Genomic DNA, 20,480 nt, shown 5'->3' with positions numbered 1-20,480 from the left:
CAATCCCCACTCAAGCCGTTCCCTCAGGGAGATGGAAGGAGAAGCAGGAGTCCAAACCCAGGAGATGGGGCTTTATTTTGGTGGATGTTGATGGAAAGGCAAGGCCTTGGCTCCAGCCACAAGCTGGATGCTACTGGCCAGGCTGGGAGCTCTGGAGGCAAAGGCAGCAGGAATTCCCTCCCCCAGCACGGAGCCCCCAGGCCCAGGCTGGCCCGGGACGGATGTACCCAACACACAGTGGCTGGTAAGGCACTTGAAATGACTACAAGCCATGAGGCAGCCTCCTGCCCCCCTCCTTCCTTTCTTCTTTTTTTCCTTCCTTCCTTCCTTTCTTCCCTTCCTCCCCCGGGAGCTTTGCAGATTAACCTATGGAGAATGGGGTGTTGAGGGGAGCTGAGGCCCGGCTGGAGGAGCTGTCGGGGTGTCACCAGGCCACCTCACTGGTGGAATTTCCTGCTGGGGCTGTTGGCGTGGTCCAGCAGGAGCTGGCACGGTGTGAACTGGCTGCCGTACACGGCCTCGTACTTGCGCAGTTTGTCCACGAGCTGCCGGGCGCCGTAGGAGTCGGCGAACCTGAAGGGACCTGCGGGGACAGGGACATGGCAGGGACAGGGCTGGGACAGGGATATGGCGGGGACAGGGGCATGGCGGGGACAGGGCTGGGACAGGGACATGGCAGGGACAGGGACATGGCAGGGACAGGGACAGGGATATGGCGGGGACAGGGCTGGGACAGGGACATGGCAGGGACAGGGACATGGCAGGGACAGGGACATGCAGGGACAGGGATATGGCTAGGACAGGGACATGGCGGGGTCAGAGCTGTGACAGGGACATGGCAGGGACACAGATACAGCTGTGACAGGGACATGGCAGGGACAGGGACAGGGCAGGGACAAGGACACACGGCTGGGACAGGAACACACGGCGGGGACATGGACACGGTGGGGACAAGGACACAACTGGGATGGGACATGGCTGGGACAGGGACACTGCTGGGACAAGGACATGGGTGTAAGAGGGACACAGCAGGGACAGGGACGTGGCAGGGACAGGGACGTGGCAGGGACAGGGACGTGGCAGGGACAGGGACACACTGCTGGGACAGGGACATGGCTGTGACAGGGACACACAGCAGAGACAGGGACATGGCAGGGACAGGGACACACTGCTGGGACAGGGAAGTAGAAGCACCAAGGTGCCTGGAAGGGTCCCAGCCCCCAGAAGCAATGGCTTTGTCCCATTCATCCTTCTCCACAAGAGACCCCCCAGTCTCTCATCAGGGACTCTGCTCCCTGCTCAGCTGAGCTGGGGAGGGCTGGGGACAAGCTGGGACATGGATAATCACAGAATCATGGATGGTTTTGGTGGGAAGGGATCTCAAATCCCATCCATTCCCACCCTGCCAAGTCTCACCCCCTCCCAGTACCCCAGGGTGCTCCAAGCCCCAGTGTCCAGCCTGACCTTGGGCACTGCCAGGGATCCAGGGGCAGCCCCAGCTGCTCTGGGCACCTGTGCCAGGGCCTGCCCACCCTCTCAGGGAAGAATCCCTTCCCAATATCCTGTCCAACCATGAGAAGCCACTCCCCACTGTCCTTTCCCTCAGGCCTTTGTAAGAAGTCCCTTGGGGCTGCTCCCCCAGTCGGAACATGGCTCAAGGAGGGAAAGCACCGGGCATGTGGCAGAAGCACCACCGCAGGTCCAAGAGCCCTTGGTGAACTCCAGCAGCAGTGTCAAGAAACAGCATCAGAGTCATGGAATTATTCAGGGTGGAAAAGCTCTTGAGACTATTGACTCCAAACATTCCTCAGGAGTGCCAAGACTGCCACTACCCCATGTCCCCAAGGGCCACATGCACAAGGCTTTTAAATCCCTCTGGGCATGGGGAGTCCACCACTGCTCTGCACAGCTGTGCCAGGGCTGGACAGCCTGGAATTATTCCCAATATCCACCCTACACCCTCCCTGATGCAGCCTGAGGCATTTCCTCAGGCTGCAGCTCAAACCTGGCCTTGCCACGATGGCTGCAGCCCACGGGGAGCTTTGGAGCCCAAAGCTCAGCTCAGAGCACTCACCTCCCAGGCAGGGGGGGAAGCCCAGGCCGAAGACAGCGCCGATGTCCCCCTCCACGGGGTTGCTGAGGATGCCCTCCTGCAGGCACATGGCGGCCTCGTTGACAAATCGCGTCACCAGGCGCATCTGGATGTCCTCGTCGGAGCAGCTGTGGGACAGAGGCTGTGAGCTGGGCAGGGACAGCACACAGGTGGGACACAGAGCCAGGCCAGGGGTGGGAATGACCTCCCTGGGGGTGTCCCAGTCCATGTGAGGATCAGGGCTAAGCTCTGGGAGTGTCCTGAAGCAGGCACTAAGAACCAGGGAATGGCTGAGCTTGGAAGGGACCATTGGGGCTCCCCTAGTGCAACCTCGGTGCCCAAGCAGGGTTTCCTGGAGCATGGCACTCAGGGCTGTGTACAGATGGATTTGGAATCAAAGCAAGGGCTTTATCAGCCTCTGTGTTCAGCAATGACATGGAATCACAGAATGGTTTGGGCTGGAAGGGACCTCAGCCCACCCAGTGCCACCCCTGTCATGGACAGGGACACCTTCCACTATCTCAGGATGCTCCAAACCCCAGGGATCTTCCAGGGGATCCAGGGGCAGCCACAGCTGCTCTGGGCACCCTGTGCCAGGGCCTGCCCACCCTGCCAGGGCACAATTCCCAATTCCCAAGATCCCATCCAGCCCTGCCCTCTGGCACTGGCATCCATTCCCTGGCTCCTGTCCCTCCAGGCCTTGTCCCCAGTCCCTCTGCAGCTCTCCTGGAGCCCCTTCAGGCCTTGCCATGGGCTCTGAGCTCTCCCTGGATCCTTCTCCTCTCCAGGTGAGCACCCCCAGCTCTCCCAGCCTGGCTCCATGGCAGAGGGGCTCCAGCCCTGGAGCACCATGTTCCTCAATGCCACCTCAGAGCACAAGGAACTGGCCAGGGCAGGAGCCAGCCCCAGCCTGCCCTCACACACGGGTACTCACACATCAGGATTTGCTGGCACTCTGAACTTTTCCAAGATCTCATCCATGCCAGAATTCACACTCCTGTTCTTCACTCCCTCCTGGTACACGTAGAAGCCTTTCCCTGCCTTGCGACCTGCGGGGATCACAGCACACAATCAGCTCCTGCACGTGTCCTGCTTCCTCCTGCCACCTTGGATCTTGTTCTGTGCCTGCTGTTCCTGCTGCCAGCACTCTGCACCTCAGAGCCCAGACCTGCTGCCTCAGCAGGGCCACAGGGAAGGCACCCAGCTCCACCTGGGCAAGATGCTGCCACTGTGCCAGGCCCTTTCTCTGGTTCCACAGGACCAACAGCACCCCTGCTTCTGTGGGAGGGATTCCTGCCCCATTCCCAGGGCTGTCCTCCCCCTGCTGCTGCTTTCCCCGGAGCAGAGGGTTCACCCTTTAGCTGAGAACACCTTAGCAGCTCACCTAAGAAGCCTTTCTGCACCATGAGCTTGAAGAGGTCGATGCTGCCCCCTCCGAAGCGCTGGCCAAAGGCCTTGCCCAGGTCCTCGGCCACGTGGGTGGCCACGTCCACGCCCACCTCGTCAATCAGCGTGGCCGCTCCCACCGGGAAGCCGAAGGCCGTGGAGATGGCATCCACTTTCTTCGGATCAACGCCCTCCTGCAGGAGAGGAGGGGAAGCCGTGGCATCTCGGGATGAGGTGGGGCAGAGAGCCCAGCCCCACGAACTGACTGCAAACAGGAGCCAAGAGCAGGCTGGGGACGGCCACAAAACCCGGGGTTGGTGACACACATCCTCTCCTGCCCACGGCCAGGCTGAGCCCACCCCAGCTCAGCAATTTCCATGACTGTTTGGGGGATGCTCACCTGGAGAACTCTGACCACCTCAGACAGCATTGGCCCCAGGCACCTGGTGGTGTAGAATCCAGGCCCATCCTGGAAAAGCAGTGCAGGGAGGCAGGTGAGTTCTTGGCAGCACCAGAACTGTGGCTCACAGCCCAGGCTGCACTTCAGACACCCCAAACCCCATCTCCTACACTATGGTACTGACTGCTAGAATAGGTTTGGGTTTTTTTTTCCCTATAAAGCTCTGCAGTGTTTACAGGCTTCCATGAACCTACTCCCTGGAAGATCCCATCCCAGTGTTTTTGTCTGAACTAGTGCCTGCAGGTCCAGAGCAGGCTGCTGCTTCACCAAACCCAGCAGGCTGGTGAGGAAAAGGGTGCTCAGCACAAGGGAAACCAGCATAAGCCAGTTGTTCCACCTCTGCTGCTCCCCACAAAGTCAGGAAGCAACAGATGAGCTGCAAACTGCCCTGCAGGGAGGCAGCTGAGGTGGGGATGAGGCTCAGGGAAGCAGCTCTGTGTCCCCACTGGTGTTTGGAGATGCCCAGAGCACTTTCTGACAAGCCAGTTTTCCCAGCACTACAGGAAAGACATGCTCAGCACTCTGGCAGCCTCAGGAACCAGGAAAAAGCCAGGGCCACCTTCCTGTGCCCCAGGCTGCTCCAAGCCCTGTCCAACCTGGCCTTGGACAATTCCTGGAATGGAGCAGCCACAGCTCCTCTGGGCAACCTGTGCCAAGGCCTCCCCAGCCTCACAGGGAAGAATTTCTCCCTAATATCCAATCTAAATCCACTTTTCCATGTATTCCTGCCCCTCTCCCTCAAGATTTAAGCCAGGCAGAGGAGGGTTGCTGCTCACTGAGCCTCTGTCCTTGCAGCCTGCCAGGGAGCTGAGGTGGTGACAGTCCTGTGCTCTGTCTGGGATGCCCTGGAAGCTGTGTGGGGCAGCAGTGCCAGCTCCTCGTGCTGGCCCTGCACGTGTGCCTGGTGGCTTTCCATGCCTGCCCTGTGGGACATGTGAGGATCACCTGGGCACTTGTCCCTTCCTGACTTCCCTTTTCACTTCTCAGAGGAGCAGCCAATGTGTCCACAGACATGTTTCACCCTCCCCTGAGTGCACAAACCCTTTTATTCATTACCCAGCCCCAGCAGTGTCTCCTTACCTTCACCACAATGACCACTTTGCCCTGTTTGAGGCCAACAGCAACAGCAGAAGCAACTGTGTCCTGCGAGGTTTTCTCTGTGGTGATGATTTCCAGCAGCTGCATCTTGTCAACAGGGGAGAAGTAGTGCATCCCAATCACCTGGCAGACAGAAGAGCTGGGTTCAGAGGCATTCTGGCTCCCAGAGGAATCAGCTGGGTGAGCTGAGTGCAGAGAGGAGGCCCTGAGCACACTCTGTACCCCTTTATGACAGGAGTGCTCTCCAATTCCCTTCTCTCCTTGGTTTTCCCAAGGACACAGCACATGCCCAGGAGCTCCTGACTATGAGGATAAAGGTACAATTTTTACAGGACCACTTCAGCCAAATCTGCCTGGGATTCCCTGAGCTCATCCCCAGGGAAATGAGGGGCATGGTGTGACCTGGAGGGGCACTTGAGCTGGCAGTGCAGCCCCACCCAGTCTGCTGGGCTCAGGGAGTCCCTGCATGCTGCCTGTGAACAGCTTTGGTGAGGAAGTGAATTTAAGGATCAGAAGGCTTCTGTCCAGGAACTCATTAGAGAGGGAAGTGCAGCCTTCCCCTGGGAACAGTGTTTTAAGTGCAGATTATCTCAGTGTGCCTCACTGTGTGAATGTGACCATGCCATCAGCGTGTCACCTTCATGCCTCCTGGCAGCCACACTTGGCACCAAGCCCTGTGTAAGTCAGAGGCACCTTGCTGAGTTGCAGGCTGCAAAACTAATTAAAGAAAATGTGCTAATTAGTTAACTGACTTCCTATGAGTTTCCCCCTAAGAGCCATTGTACAGGCAATTTAAACAGCAAGAGGATGTAATTTGCAAGGATGAACAAATGAGGCTCAGTTGGCAATTTGGATCCAACAGAGGTCCCACAGCAAATGAGGAAGAGGCTCAGCAGGGTGACAGGAACTCCAGCAGGTCACCTCACACTCCCAGGCACCACAGGTACCCCTGGCAGGGCAGTCCCTGCTGCCTCAGGGCTGTAGGATCAGTGCTCCTGCTCAGATGGACTGAGGCTGCAAAAGCCCTGCAAGATCACTGAGTCCCAGCTGTGCCCAATCCCCACCTTGTCACCAGCCCAGGGCACTCAGTGCCACATCCAGGAATTCCCTGGACACCTGCAGGGATGGGCACTCCAAACCTCCCTGAGCAGCCCCTGCCAATGCCCGACTACTCTTTACAGCAAGAAATTCCTCCTGATATCCAAGCTGAACCTGCCCTGGAACAGCTTGAGGCCATTTCTTCTCATCCTGTCCCTTTTCCCTGGGAGCAGAGCCCAAGCCTCACCTGGCTCCAACCTTCCACAGCTTCTCTGCCCCCAACACCTTCTGATGTGTGCTGGCCTGCCCCACCAACACCACCCTTGGGGTGGATCCACCTTCTCCTCCTCACCTGCCCCCAAGCTCTTTGCTCAAAGCTGGCACTGGGAGTAGAGGATGAGCTGTGCCATGTCCTGAGGAGGGAGCAGAAGGTCTCTAAAGCAAAGCCACCTCAGCAAGGACAGCTCTGTGCAGGGCACGTGGCCTTGGGGACTCACCTTCTCAGGCCTCTTGCTGGCAGCAGCAATCTGGCTGATGGGGAGGGCAGAGGTGTTACTGGCGAAGATGCAGTGAGTAGGGATCACCTGAGGGGACAAGGGACACACACAGTGAGCAGGGATCACCTGGAGGGGACAAGGGACAAGAGACAAGGGACACACACAGTGAGTAGGGATCACCTGGAGGGGACAAGGGACACACACAGTGAGCAGGGATCACCTGGAGGGGACAAGGGACAAGAGACAAGGGACACACAGTGAGCAGGGATCACCTAGAGGGGACAAGGGACACACACAGTGAGCAGGGATCACCTGGAGGGGACAAGGGACAAGAGACAAGGGACACACACAGTGAGTAGGGAATCACCTGGGAGGGGACAAGGGACACACACAGTGAGCAGAGATCACCTGGAGGGGACAAGGGACAAGAGACAAGGGACACACACAGTGAGCAGGGATCACCTGAGGGGACAAGGGACACACACACAGTGAGTAGGGATCACCTGGAGGGGACAAGGGACACACACAGTGAGCAGGGATCACCTGGAGGGGACAAGGGACAAGAGACAAGGGACACACACAGTGAGCAGGGATCACCTGGAGGGGACATGGGGCTGTGTCAGCACACAGGATCGTGCAGAGCCCTGGGAGATCAGGGAGCCCTGGCTAACGAGGGTTTGCTCATTAGAAACTAATTGGAAAGCAGTAGCTCAAGTCAGGCAGCTCTGACTTGCCCTGAACTCTCCCAGGTCTGCAATATCAGGCCCAGAGCTGCCATGTTTCTGGAAGGCCTCTGCAGCCACAGGAGACACTGCAGGGAACCCTCTCCCTCAGTGTGCCCTTGGATAGAACACAGGGACAGCAGGTGAAGGTGTGGAGATACCCAAGGACATCACTGTCACATCAATGTCATCAGACAAATGGAAACATTTTTTGGAGCACTTTTTTTTTGTCCCATTCAGCTACCAACTCCTTAATTGAGCAGGGAGGGTCCCCAGTGAACAGAAAGGCTGCCCTGGATGCTCATCCACGTCCTGATTTGTACCCAGAAGCCAAGTGCAGCACAAAGGGGAGGGGACAAACCCAGCAGCACAGCCCAGGACCCTCCACCAGCCAGGGGCCCCCATCCAGGACTGATACTCAGGACTGATACTCACAGCCTCCACCTCCTTCAGCACTTTGTGTTTGACATTGATGTCCTCAAACACGGCCTCGATGACCATGTCTGCCTTCTCAAAGCCCTTGTAGTCCAGCTGGCCCATCAGGTTGCTGAGGATGGAGTCCCTCTCAAATGATGTCAGGCTCTTCTTCTTCACTTTGCCATTCAGCCTAGGGAGGGACAGCTCTGTCACAGCTCCTGAGTGGAGCAGCCAGGCTGCTGGAGGTGCACCAAGGGGATCCCTCCTGTCTCCCCCCAAAACTCCATCTCTGACCCTGGCAGGATTGTCACTCTGTGTTGTGACCCTTCCTTCCACGTGGGAACAGGAGAGTCCTGCTCCCACAGCTCAGGTGAAGGTTGGACATTCCTGATGACACACAGCTGAGTACTATTACTGCAGAGCCAGGAGAACAGGGAGAGAAATCCAGGAAAAAAACCCTGGAATGCCTTCCCTGCCTTTAGGGATCACTCTTTCCTTAGCTCTAGAAGTTACTGCTGACTCTTAGGTCTCTGCCTACCTAAGGAGGTAAGGCTGAGCCTATCCACAGCAATATCCCAGCACACTGCAGGGGACAACATTAAAGTAAAGCTTTTCTGTGACATCCAGTGGCTCCTCCAGCAGAACAGCAGTGTCAGGAGCTGCTGATGCTGACAGCAGAGGAGAACTGTGACTTAACCCAGCCCAGTGCCACCAGAGCAAAGCCCCTGAACTCACATACCCCTTGTAGACCTGCTGCTGGCCTCTGTCCAGACCCTTCTGTGCCGTGTCCTTCAGAATGGTCTTGATGCCCTTATCCACGGAAACCTGGGCGATTCCAGCTCCCATCAGCCCTGCTCCCAGCACTGCCAGAGTCCTGCAGGGAAGGACCAGGGGGACACACTCAACATGGACATGGAGCACCCCCATCACTGCTGGCACAGTCACACAGCTCCTGTCATCCACCCAGGCACCCCCTGAGTGAGGCAGCACAGCAGTGAGGCCTCCAAACTGCAGTGGATCAGCCTCTGGAGGCTGGAAACCTCTGCTCTGATCACAGCTCTGCAGCTCACTCAGTCCCAGGAGCCTTTCAGAGATCCCCAACTGCTCCCTCAGGCATCCCACACTGGCACTTACTTGACCTCTCTCTGAGGGTTCCCAAACTTGTTCTTCTTGCAGTGCACCTGCCCGTGGTAGAGCCCCATCAGTGCCTTGGATTCCTTGGTCACTGCAAGTTGGCCAAAGCTCTGGAAGAAAGGCAAGAGGGAAGAGGAGGTGTTGGCATGAAACAGCTCCCTCAGTACCAGCACACAAAAACATGGCAAGGGGGAGACAGGCACTGTGTGACTGCACAGGTGAGCAACCTGCATAGAAGAGGGACAAGGGCCCAGGTCCCCTCTGAGCAGAGGAACCTGCTGGGCTCAGCACAGCCCACCCTGCACAACCTCCTCCCCCTCCCCAACAGCACAGGGACATGGAGCTGCTGGACAGAGCCCACAGGAGGCCATGGAGATGCTCCAGGGCTGGAGCCAGTCTGGGAGAGCTGGGGGTGCTCACCTGGAGGGGAGAAGGATCCAGGGAGAGCTCAGAGCCCCTGGCAGGGCCTGAAGGGGCTCCAGGAGAGCTGCAGAGGGACTGGGGACAAGGCCTGGAGGGACAGGACACAGGGAATGGCTCCCAGTGCCACAGGGCAGGGCTGGATGGGATCTTGGGAATGAGGAATTGTGCCCTGGCAGGGTGGGCAGGCCCTGGCACAGGGTGCCCAGCCTGGATCCCTGGCAGTGCCCAAGGCCAGGCTGGACATTGGGACTTGGAGCCACCTGGGACAGGGGGAGGTGTCCCTGCCATGGCAGGGGTGGCACTGGATGGGCTTTAAGGTCCCTTCCCACTCAATCCATCCTGGGATTTGATGATTTCAGTTCCTCAGTGACAGGACTGGACTCCTCTGACATGAGACCCTTCCTTCCCCACATACATCCCACATTAATTGGGGCCCCTGTTCCCACAGATCCAGGTGGAAGCACCCTGTCCTCAGGCTTTGACAAAAATCCTTACAAACAGGTCAGCTCTCTCTGACAGCAGCAGCCTGATCCTATTTTCAGAGGATCACAGGCAACAAAATCTAAGGCCTGCATAACCTCCCAGCACTCAGCAGGAATGTTCTGAGGAACACAAAGCATATGCACACACAAAACAAAAGTTGTCTGAGCCAAGTCTGCTAAGAAAAAGCAGGGAATGAGGTTTGGAGCAGGCTGCACCTTCCTTCACCACTGTCCCGCCAGTTAAAAATACCCAAAACAAAGCCTAGAAGAGAATCTGCAAACTCCTGTCCTGGGGGAGAGGGTGAGACAGTAAAAAAGCCACAACACTGACACTTATTATTCTTCAGGGGTTCTGGGAAGATCTCCATCCTGCTGCTGTTCTGGGGAAAAAAACCTATTCATTCTTTGCTGTAAGGAACAGAGTATCCCAAGGCTTTTATTCAGCACCAGCCCAAACGTGGCTGGAATGCACAACCAGCAGGGATGGGGCACTGCGAAGGTGACAGCTACAGCTCAGACCAGGCCCTGGCACCAGAAAAGAGCAAGAGGAGTTACAAAGCACAGGGAAGTGGGAGGTGGATGGATTTCAGCAGCATTTAAGGGACAAGGACCTTGGGAATGACCCAAATACAGAGATAATCAGATGTGGGACATGTGGGGCTGCTGGGGATTCAATCTTGCAGAGCTGGCAGTGCCCAGCTAAGCCCACCTGTGACTCTGTGCACAGCCAGAATTGCCTCTGTGGCACCAGAAATAACAAATCTGAGCACAAGTGTGGCAAAACAAGGACCAGGGAGGAAAAAAATAATTAGGGATAGGTTGTTTATTATGGCAGAGAAGTGGAGGGATGAGGGTGGTTGAGGGAAACAAAGACTCTGTGTGTGTAGGGGGGAGAAATGGGATAAAGCAGGTCCTCCCTGCTGGGGAGGACACTTGCCTGCTCCAGCCCTGGATCTGCCCACCACAGTCTGTCCTACACCCTCAGCTAAACTCTATTCCAGTTTTCCCTGTGTCCCAGCAAAGCTCCAGCAGTTCTGGATGGTGTTTAGGGCATGAGGCCAGCATGGTGAGATGAGTGAGAGATGAAACATCTGCAGCCAGCTCCTAGAGGGGGGTGTGGAACCTCAGCTCTGCCCTTCCAGGAGGAGCAGCATCTCTCAGCCACGCTGGCCCTGCCTGTGAGTGCTCTGTGTTGAGGCTCCCCCATCCCTGCAAGTGCCCAAGGTCAGGCTGGATGGGGCTTGGAGCAGCCTGGGGCAGGGGAAGGTGTCCTGCCCATGGCAGGGGGTGGGATGGGATAAGCAGCAGGCTGTGATGAACCCTTGGTGGGGTAAACACAGATCCCCTGACCACACCTGATACCTTGGGGTTTAAGTTTTTCTGTTTTGGTGTGCAGCTTTTAGCTTTGTATTAAATGTCACTGGGATCTTTTTACAGGGTGGTGGAGACAAAACAATCCTGTTCCAGATGGAGACTCAAGGACAATCTTTCAAACTTCAGGCTCAAAGCATAAACAACATGAAAAGAGGAGGGCAGGCAAGCAAGCAAGGAGGGTGAAACTTCATCATTTGAAGCTATTAATTGGACAGTTAACTCTTATATGCAAATGGCCTAAAACTTATAAAAGTGTGAGATCTCCTGACCAAGTCCTCTTTTGCTTCCACCTTGGAGCCATCTGGGTACTGCCAGGGTGTATTATGAAGGCACTTCAATAAATGTTCACTTTAATCCTCTTTACTCTGTTTAGCCTCTGTTCCAGCTCCTTGAGGCATCACAGCAGGACCTGATCCCTGCCAGGATCTCCCCTCCTTACCTGGGCTTCAATGAGGTATCCAGCATCTCTCCCCTGATCCAGACCAGTTTTTACAACCTAATCCAAAAGCAGAAAAGACACAGCACAGTTTGGTCATGCTGCAAACACACAATTTAACAGGATTCTCTGTTGTCTCCAGTGACCCTTTCCCAAAATTCAAGGTACATTTCAGACTCCCTGAGTCCTGTCCCTGCTGCTCTGTGTCACCCTGTCCTTCTAGCACAGGACAGGTGAGGATTTAACCACCAGGGTCGTTTTTAGCCATTCCCTGTGGGTTTAGGAACTGAGTTTCTGTAATGTCACTGCTCTCCAAATCCTTCACAGGTTTTAGAGAAGTTTTGGCATCAACTTCAGTATTGAAAAGTCATTTTACAATAAGGATTTATTCACAGAGTGTAACAGGAACTGTGTGTAACAGAAGGGACTAATAAAGTTAGTATTTTATGTGATAAAGTATTAATTATAAAGTTAAAAAGCTAAAGTATTACAGTGAATACTTTATGTATACTAATATGTAGTTAGTGCTCTGAAAATTATAGCAATTTCTATTTTTATGGTGCCAAACAGGTCTTCTGAACCCTTCAGAGACTATAGAAAACCTGGGAAAACTGCAGCTGAAAGTCTCATGGACAAAATATTCCAGCTAAGCCTTCCCCCAGCTGGGATTCCTGCTGTACCCCTCACTGGTACCAGCAGCCATGAACTGGTGCTCATATTTGGAGCAGTGATTCTGAGTTCTACCCCACAGCCAGCACCCCTCAGCACTGATCCCCGTGAGGATCAGGATGTTGGCTTGACTCAGAGGAAGGATCCCCTTCCCTCTGCCTGTCCCACGTTTTCCCACAGATCCACCTGCCCTGCAGCTCCTCCCACCTGGCAGGGGAGTTATACCTCGATGATCTTCAGAGGAGCAGGGTAGAGCCCTTTGGTTTGCTTTTGGACTTTGCTCTCCACTGTCTTGTAAACTTGCTGCCTGACGAAGGGAAGAGCCATGGCATAGTCTGTTAGCCCTGCAAGGTGGGACAGAACAGGGGTCAGCACAGTGCTGTGCCTGCCAGGATGGTAAAGAAATACAAATGTGAATGTCTGCACTAGAACCATGCACCTGAAACCCAGGCACAGGCAGCAGAGGCTGCTCACAGGGTCTCCATGGATTATTCCATGGACAAGTCTCATGGAGGGCTGAAGTGTCCTCCTACCACAACTGGTGACACCCTGAGCCCTGTGAGGCAGAATTCCCACAGATGTCCCCGTTTCTGGGCTGTGCTGTTGAGGATCAGCATGGAGCAGTCCCATGTACCTCTTCCCACCTGAGCTCACCAGCTTGGTACAGAACTTGCCACCAGAACTTTGCAGATGGAGAGTCCCTGGAGGTATCTGCTGCCTCTCACTCCTTAGGACCTGCCTCCCTTCCAGCAAGCTCAGGAGCCACCACATCCAGCTCTGCCAAAGCCCAGATCTGCAGGGCAATGTTTTCTCTATTTCTATTTTCTATATTTCTACCACCCCATATTGCTCAAGAGATGACTCCAATGTGAAAGAACTTGCTTTTGAAATGGAATGAAGTAGGAGCACAAACACATCCTGGAGAAGCCAAGCTGGATTACACTCACTGCTGTCCCCTGGGATTTCTCCATGCTGACTTACTCTGCATGAGCCCTCTGGATCTCTTGGCAGACACAGTCTTGTTGGCCAGACCCCTGGCAAAGCCAATGGCCACCTCCTCCAGGTACTCGATTGTTCTTGCTTCAGGAGTCTTCAGTCCTGGCCCTGGGGAGAGCAGAGAACACAGCACAGGTTACCCCTGAGGGATGAGGATGCAGGGAAACCAGGAGCAGACAGAATGTGATGATGGGCCTTTGGGTGCAGGGAAACCAGGAGCACACAAAACATGATGGGCCTTTGGATGCAGGGAAACCAGGAGCAGACACAAGGTGACAATGGGTCTTTGGATGCAGGGAAACCAGGAGCAGACACAAGGTGATGATGGGCCTTTGGATGCAGGGAAACCAGGAGCAGACACAAGGTGATGGGCCTTTGGATGCAGGGAAACCAGGAGCAGACAGAATGTGATGGGCCTTTGGGTGCAGGGAAACCAGGAGCAGACAGAATGTGATGGGCCTTTGGGTGCAGGGAAACCAGGAGCAGACAGAATGTGATGATGGGCCTTTGGATGCAGGGAAACCAGGAGCAGACACAAGGTGATGATGGGCCTTTGGATGCAGGGAAACCAGGAGCAGACACAAGGTGATGGGCCTTTGGATGCAGGGAAATCAGGAGCAGACAGAATGTGATGGGCCTTTGGGTGCAGGGAAACCAGGAGCACACACAAGGTGATGATGGGCCTTTGGGTGCAGGGAAACCAGGAGCAGACACAAGGTGATGATGGGCCTCTGGATGTAGGGAAACCAGGAGCAGACACAATGTGATGATGGGTCTTTGGATGCAGGGAAACCAGGAGCAGACAGAACATGATGGGCCTTTGGACTGCTCCCACTGCATTCCCTGCTCCTGTTTGGTTTTTCTGGGTTATGACCAACAGTGAGCAGGCTCAGGAGGGATCATATGAGGGATTTATACAGAGGGCATTGTGCAGAAATGCTGGACTGCCAGCTCCCTGTGGGAGCAGGGCCAAGTTACATCCAACTCTGCAGTCAGATCAGGCTCAGGGACCTTCAGGACACCTCCATGACCTCTCTGCAGGTGATGACCTCTCAGCTCCTGACCATCTTCTTGCCACCTGTGCTCTTTATTCCTCAAAGCTTGCACTTGACATAACTGCAGGCACCCAGAATCCTGAGGCAGCTGAGGTGTTCTGCCTCCCCTCCCTCTCCTCTGTGTGTGTGTCCCACCAGGCTGTGCCAACAGTGAGCTGTTAAACACACAGCCAGCATTTTGGGAGTGCTGAGTCCCTGGAAATCTCTGTACTGGAGCCAATGTCCAACCAACCCCAACCTTTGAACTCAGTGCATGAAACCTCCCTCTTGCTTTAGCTACTGTAACACCTGGCCCAACTTAAAGCTGTCCCACAATGAAGCAAGCCACCACAAAACCAGTTTTAGCAGCTTCTGAGGGTGGCTTGCACATTTTCCAAGCACAGGAATCCTCATTTCCAGACAATTGTATCATCAGGACAGGAGGACACAGCACAGGGCTGATCAGGCAGCTGGGAGATGCTGCCAGAGGCAAACTCTGAGTCATTAATGACAGAGCAGTGCCTGGTGAAACTGCACAGAGTCACCAAGCAGAACCTGGAGCTAAATGTGCAACTTTGGGCTGAACAAACCTGGGGAAATTACAGCCCTGCAGCTGGGCAGGGCCATTCACCTTCACCCAAACTGCTCCAAACACACCCAGATACTGCAGAGCCCTCAGACCTAAGGAAACACCCCACAGACACCCTGAACAGAGGAGACAGGTAAAATCCAGAATCAGAAACTCCCTCCTGTTTCATCTCCCACTATTCTCCTCCTCCACAAAAGGCTGAAGTCCTCAGTTGTAAGGTTTTAATCACAGAAACTCAGAATTGTTTGTTTGGGAAGGGGATGTTAAAGGTCATATAATCCTCCCCCTGTCATGGCAGGGACACCTCCCAGTGTCCCAGACTGTTTCAAGCCCTGTCCAGCCTGGCCTTGGGCACTGCCAGGGATCCAGGCTGGGCACCCTGTGCCAGGGCCTGCCCACCCTGCCAGGGCACAATTCCCCATTCCCAAGATCCCATCCATCCCTGCCCTGTGGCACTGGGAGCCATTCCCTGGCTCCTGTCCCTCCAGGCCTTGTCCCCAGTCCCTCTGCAGCTCTCCTGGAGCCCCTTCAGGCCCTGCCAGGGGCTCTGAGCTCTCCCTGGATCCTTCTCCTCTCCAGGTGAGCACCCCCAGCCTGGCTCCATGGCAGAGGGGCTCCAGCCTTTGGAGCAGCTCTGTGGCCTCTTTGTTTCACCTCTCTGTGGAACAATTTAAGGGTTTTCACCCAGCAGACCCCAGAAGCTGCTCCCTGCTCAGGGAGCCTCTCAGCAAGGAGGAGATAAAGCAGCACAAACACTCTGACAGCTCAGGGAAGCTCCCTGTGGAAGTTTCCCTCCTGCCTGGCAGAATGTCAGAGCCAGTCCAAGGAAAAACAGGCCAAACAAAACACAATTGATTTTACAGGCAGCACACAAAATCTAGCTCAGAGCTGCTGCATAATCTACATTTCAGCAATGCCCAGGGGGTTTTAGAGAATTCACTGGAAACCCAAGAGCATTTGGGAGTTCAGAGCTCAGACTTCACCAGCTTCCAAATTCTCTTTTCACCATTCCAGGCTCAGACCTTCAGCTTTATAACTTGATGTGCTACAAGATGTCAATCCCTGATTTCCAGTACCTTGGCTACATTAACAAGAGCTGGATTCTGATACTCCAGCTGAAGAAAATTGCTGTTTTTTTAAAGTCTGAGCTGTGAGAACCATTCACACTGAGAGGCTGACCCCACACATGTGGGTTTGCTTTACCTGCAGTTAATTCCCAGTGTTTTGCTGTATCCTAACCCAGGAGCTCTGAGCTGTGCACTCCTATCTGCTTTCTTTTATAAATGGCACATGCCAGAATTGGTTTCAGGGACTGCTGCAGAGCTCCCTGCTGAAGGAGAACTGATTGCATGCCCTGAAATTGCCTCCTGATTGATGGTGTGTGTCTCCCTGCAAGCTTTCTGTCATCAGTTAAAGCATCACCCCAGGTAGAGCTGCTTTCCCCAGAGACAGAGTGAACAGGAGCCCTCCTGGCACTGGCTGCTGTTTGGATAACAAGGAACACATCCCATGTTTGCATGTAATTTGTATTTCTGTGCTCCTCCTACGTGCTCCTCTGGGCTGAGCTAGGATTCCTAGCAGCTCCTCAGAAAGCTCACGTTTCCTTTTAGCAACCTGGGCTCATTGTGGCTATAAACAGCCACATTTCCTAGCTCTTAAAAAAACTAATTCACATCTAAGCAAGTATCAAGGGGGAAAGTTTATCCAGGCAATTCTAACTCCAGCCTGAGAACCATGGATCTGTTTTAGAGGAATGAATAGAGCTAAAGATGAGCTGAGGATATCTGGGTATCCTGGGCTGATCCCCCAGTGTGGGCAGCAGGAAAGGGGGGGATTCTACCCCTGTGACCCCTGTGCCCAGGTGAGAGCCCACCTGCAGAGCTGCCCCAGCCCTGGGCAGCAGCACAGGGACCTGGAGCTGCTGGAGAGAGCCCAGAGGAGGCCCCAAGGTGATCAGGGGGATGGAGCAGCTCTGCTGTAGGAAAGGCTGGGAGAATTGGGATTGCTCAGCCTGGAGAAGGGAAAGCTCTGGGCTGACCCAACTGCAGCCTTGCAGCACCTGGAGGAGCTGGCAGGAAGGATGGAGAGGGACTGGGGACAAGGCCTGGAGGGGCAGGAGCCAGGGAATGGCTCCCAGTGCCAGAGGGCAGGGCTGGATGGGATCTTGGGAATGGGGAATTGTGCCCTGGCACAGGGTGCCCAGCCTGGATCCCTGGCAGTGCCCAAGGCCAGGCTGGACACTGGCACACCCTGGCACACTGGGAGGTGTCCCTGCCCCTGCCATGGATGAGCTTTTAGGTCCCTTCCAAGCCAGGCCATCCCATGATCCAGCTGAGCACTGGCCTGTGGGACAGCATGGACACCAGGGCTTCCCTGGCACTGCTCAGGGTGGGCAGCAGCAGCTTTTTATTCATTTTATTTTCTTCAGCACCACCAGGGAGTTCAGGCTATGCTGTGCCTGAGGAAACCATGCTCAGCACCCTCCAGTTCCATGGCAGTGCCAGCTGGAGCAGTGGCCTCCATTCTAACTCCTGAGAGGGGCTGATGGCTCCTCTTAGGAGGCTCTGGAGGGTTTAGTCCTCAAACTCCTCTATTTAGTCACCTTCCAAGAAAGCTGCCCTATTGAAAGAACTTTGGGAGCAAGACATGATTCAGCAACACTTGGAATCCTGCAGTTTGGAGGGAATTTCTCCCACCAGCTGACAGCCAGCTGGCAATTGTGAGTGCCTAAGCCATGGGGGCAGCCTGCTGCAGCTCCTGTCAGGGATTACCATCTGCAGGCTGCAGAAACACAGCCATCACTCATCTACTGTCCTTCCATTAGGGGCTGCAATCTGTCCTCTGACATGATAAATGAGTAATGTGGGCTCTTGTCTGGATAATTAGCTGAAGGAGGAGAGCCAGCAGGCCTGCCCTCCCTGCTGACCTCTCCTGTTCACTCAGCTTCTGCAGCAGCCTCACATTTCAAGGTCCCTGTGCCTGTAAGGTTGGAACAGGGATTTCTGCTCCCTTGCAGAGCAGGACAAAACCTCTCCACGTATTTTGGTGAGGGGAGAGGTTCCCTGACAGGCAGCAGCACATCAAGGAACTGAGGGACACTGTGTCTGACCTAGTGGTTCCACCAGCTGGTCAACCAGCCCCATCTTCTTGGCTCTGTCTGCACGGATGTTCCTCCCAGTCAGCATCATGTCAAAGGCAGCAGGAAGTCCCACCTAGAAAGGGCAAAAAGAAGATTTCAGAGTGGGAGTTTGCCAGGCAGAAAGGGCTGTGGGGTTAAGTTTTCCTCTTACTCACCATCTTTGGCAGCCTCTGAGTACCCCCTGCTCCTGGCAGGAGACCCAGCAACACTTCAGGTGTTCCCAAGACTGTTTTCCTGTCCTTTGTTGCTACTCTGTAGTGACAGGCAATGGCAACCTTAAAATGGAAGAGACAAGGAAAGGTTTCCCTGTGGAAGACAACAGAAGAACCAGGCACCCATCACACAGCTCTCTCCCACACACTGCCTCAGCTGTCCTCATCACCCTGCCCCAATTCCCTCTGTGCTCACTGATGGCTTGGGGGGGATGGCAGCAAGCAGGGATCTTGATTCTCATCAGGTCATGAGAATCCCCCCTTTCCTGCTGCCCACACTGGGGGATCAGCCCAGGATACCCAGATATCCTCAGCTCATCTTTAGCTGAATTCATTCCTCTAAAACAGATCCATGGTTCTCAGGCTGGAGTTAAAATTGCCTGGATAAACTTTCCCCCTTGATATTTGCTTAGAAGTGAATTGTTTTTTAAGGGCTAGGAAATGTGGCTGTTTATAGCCACAATGAGCCCGGGTTGCTGAGATGAACATCAAACTCCCAAGCTGATTTTTAATCTCACCTAGACCACCAAGGGCTTCATTAATTCACTAATTCACCAAGATCACAGTCCCATCTACAGATGATTCCTGGTTCATCCCTGGACTGCCAAGATGAGTCAACACAGTGGGTGTAAAAAAAGGATTGAGAAATCAGCACAAACTGAAGAGACTCCATTCCAAGATTACACTGTTTTAGAAACAACTCTGCTCCATGCAGTTTACAAAACCCTGGATGGAGATTACAAGGCAGAAGATCCAGCCCAAGGTGCTGGAGTGGAGCTGCAGGCAGGGTGGAGCCTGGCTGGGTCCCCACACTCACCCCTCTCACAGCAGCCCCACAAAGAATGGAAGTTGCTGGGATACAGGGCTCACTTCATCTGAAAAGCAGCAATTTCCAGGCTGAACTCTGCCAGCAGCATTGATGCACATGCAATGCCTACTGGAAACAGCCAGTTTTCCCTTGGACACTCATCTAAATATTAGCCTGGCCCACACAGGTTCAGATTTGATTTGCCCTCTTTCCACAGCAGCAGCAGCAGAACTCGCACTGCAGAGCCCTGAAGCACAAGCAAGCCATTAACTTGCCACAAACTCATTTACATGATGTAATGAGCCCTCATCAGCTCCCAAATCCATCTCACACTACCAGTCCTGCCTGCATCATTTGGGAAACCAGAGGAGCAGCAGTGTCAGCTCCCACTCCTGCTGTGAGCCCCAGCATGTCCAGTACCTCCAGCCCTCCTCCCAGGCAGCTGCCACTGATGGCAGCAACCACAGGCTTTGGAGACTGCTCAATCTTCTCCAGCATCTTCTGTCCATCCTGAGAGAGCTGAGTCACTTCCTCAGCAGTCTTGCAGGCTTCAAGCATGCTGAGGGGAGGAGAGAGGTGGATGAGGATGGGAAAAGCATTTTTTGTCAGTTTTCCTGACAAAACAGCAGGAAAATGAGAGGTTTTGATGAGTTTGTCCCTGTTCTCCCACAATCTCCAGTGCCTGACAGGCAGGCATGAGCTGTTTAGGCCCCAGTTTTGGAACAGGCAACACAGGGAGACAAACTGAACCCAGCAGGGTCAGGCCCTGCATGCTGACACGGGGTTTTGCTGAGGCACTGAATGGGATCCCTTGTGCCAGGGCTCTGGAAGCCTTTGGGAGAGGAGGAAGGGTCGCAGGAAGCCTCAAAGCACTTGCCAGGAAGGGTGGAGGAAAGAGCCCAGAATCACTCTTAGAGGAGCAGATGGCTCTGATGCCACACTGCCAATTAGAGCCTCCCTGTGCCAATTATTCTCCTGGAGGCTCTCAGCCTTTGCCAGGCAGGAGGAATTTGGGATGCTGGAGGTGCTGAGGCCAGGAGACACCTCTTAACCACAGCCTGGCCTTTGCTCTGCTCACCTCCTTCTCTCCTGAACAGGGAGTGAGTCTCTGTCCCTGGACAAAGCCAGCCAAAAATGTAACACGGTTTTGGAGGGTCTATTCTTAATTTACCTTCTTTCCTCAAAGCATTTTGGCTTTTAATGTCTTTAAGCAATTCTTCTGTCCTGTCAGTGTCAGCAGTAGGAGCCAATGACATTCCAGGTCCCAGAGGGCACCCACAGGATCATCCCACAGCCTGGAAAAGTTACCCAGGGAGCCTGGGAGGCTGCTCAGCACAGGGCAGAGTGCCAAACCCTGCCCAAACCAGGGGCCAGGCTGGAAGGCTGCCAGGCACCCCAAGCCAGCTCAAACGAGTCCTGCATGTGAATGATCCCCTCTTGTTGTGCCCAAGGACAATGCCCAGCCCAGAGCCAG

The 20,480-nt window shown here is 54.6% G+C and overlaps 1 protein-coding gene across 1 annotated transcript in view; it reads right to left on the bottom strand.

Moving 5' to 3' along the window:
• Positions 1–50: 50 nt before the first annotated feature.
• HADHA (hydroxyacyl-CoA dehydrogenase trifunctional multienzyme complex subunit alpha) overlaps positions 51–20,480 on the bottom strand; it is a 28,512-nt gene continuing 8,082 nt past the window's right edge. Inside the window, exons 5-20 of the mRNA XM_066547672.1 lie at positions 19,427–19,565; positions 18,142–18,261; positions 17,957–18,059; positions 13,210–13,332; positions 12,454–12,572; positions 11,563–11,619; positions 8,845–8,954; positions 8,450–8,584; positions 7,729–7,900; positions 6,572–6,658; positions 5,019–5,159; positions 3,879–3,947; positions 3,477–3,672; positions 3,027–3,141; positions 2,075–2,220; positions 51–583 (exon numbers count right to left, since the gene is read on the bottom strand). Of these exons, the coding sequence (XP_066403769.1) occupies positions 438–583; positions 2,075–2,220; positions 3,027–3,141; positions 3,477–3,672; positions 3,879–3,947; positions 5,019–5,159; positions 6,572–6,658; positions 7,729–7,900; positions 8,450–8,584; positions 8,845–8,954; positions 11,563–11,619; positions 12,454–12,572; positions 13,210–13,332; positions 17,957–18,059; positions 18,142–18,261; positions 19,427–19,565 (1,978 nt within the window). The 3' untranslated portion in view covers positions 51–437. The remainder of the gene's footprint in view (positions 584–2,074; positions 2,221–3,026; positions 3,142–3,476; positions 3,673–3,878; positions 3,948–5,018; positions 5,160–6,571; positions 6,659–7,728; positions 7,901–8,449; positions 8,585–8,844; positions 8,955–11,562; positions 11,620–12,453; positions 12,573–13,209; positions 13,333–17,956; positions 18,060–18,141; positions 18,262–19,426; positions 19,566–20,480) is intronic.

Source organism: Molothrus aeneus, chromosome 3, assembly GCF_037042795.1.
Source record: "Molothrus aeneus isolate 106 chromosome 3, BPBGC_Maene_1.0, whole genome shotgun sequence".
Classification (NCBI taxonomy): Eukaryota; Metazoa; Chordata; class Aves; order Passeriformes; family Icteridae; genus Molothrus; species Molothrus aeneus.
Note: the sequence above shows the minus strand (reverse complement) of the source record. Positions and strands in the feature narration are given on the sequence as shown.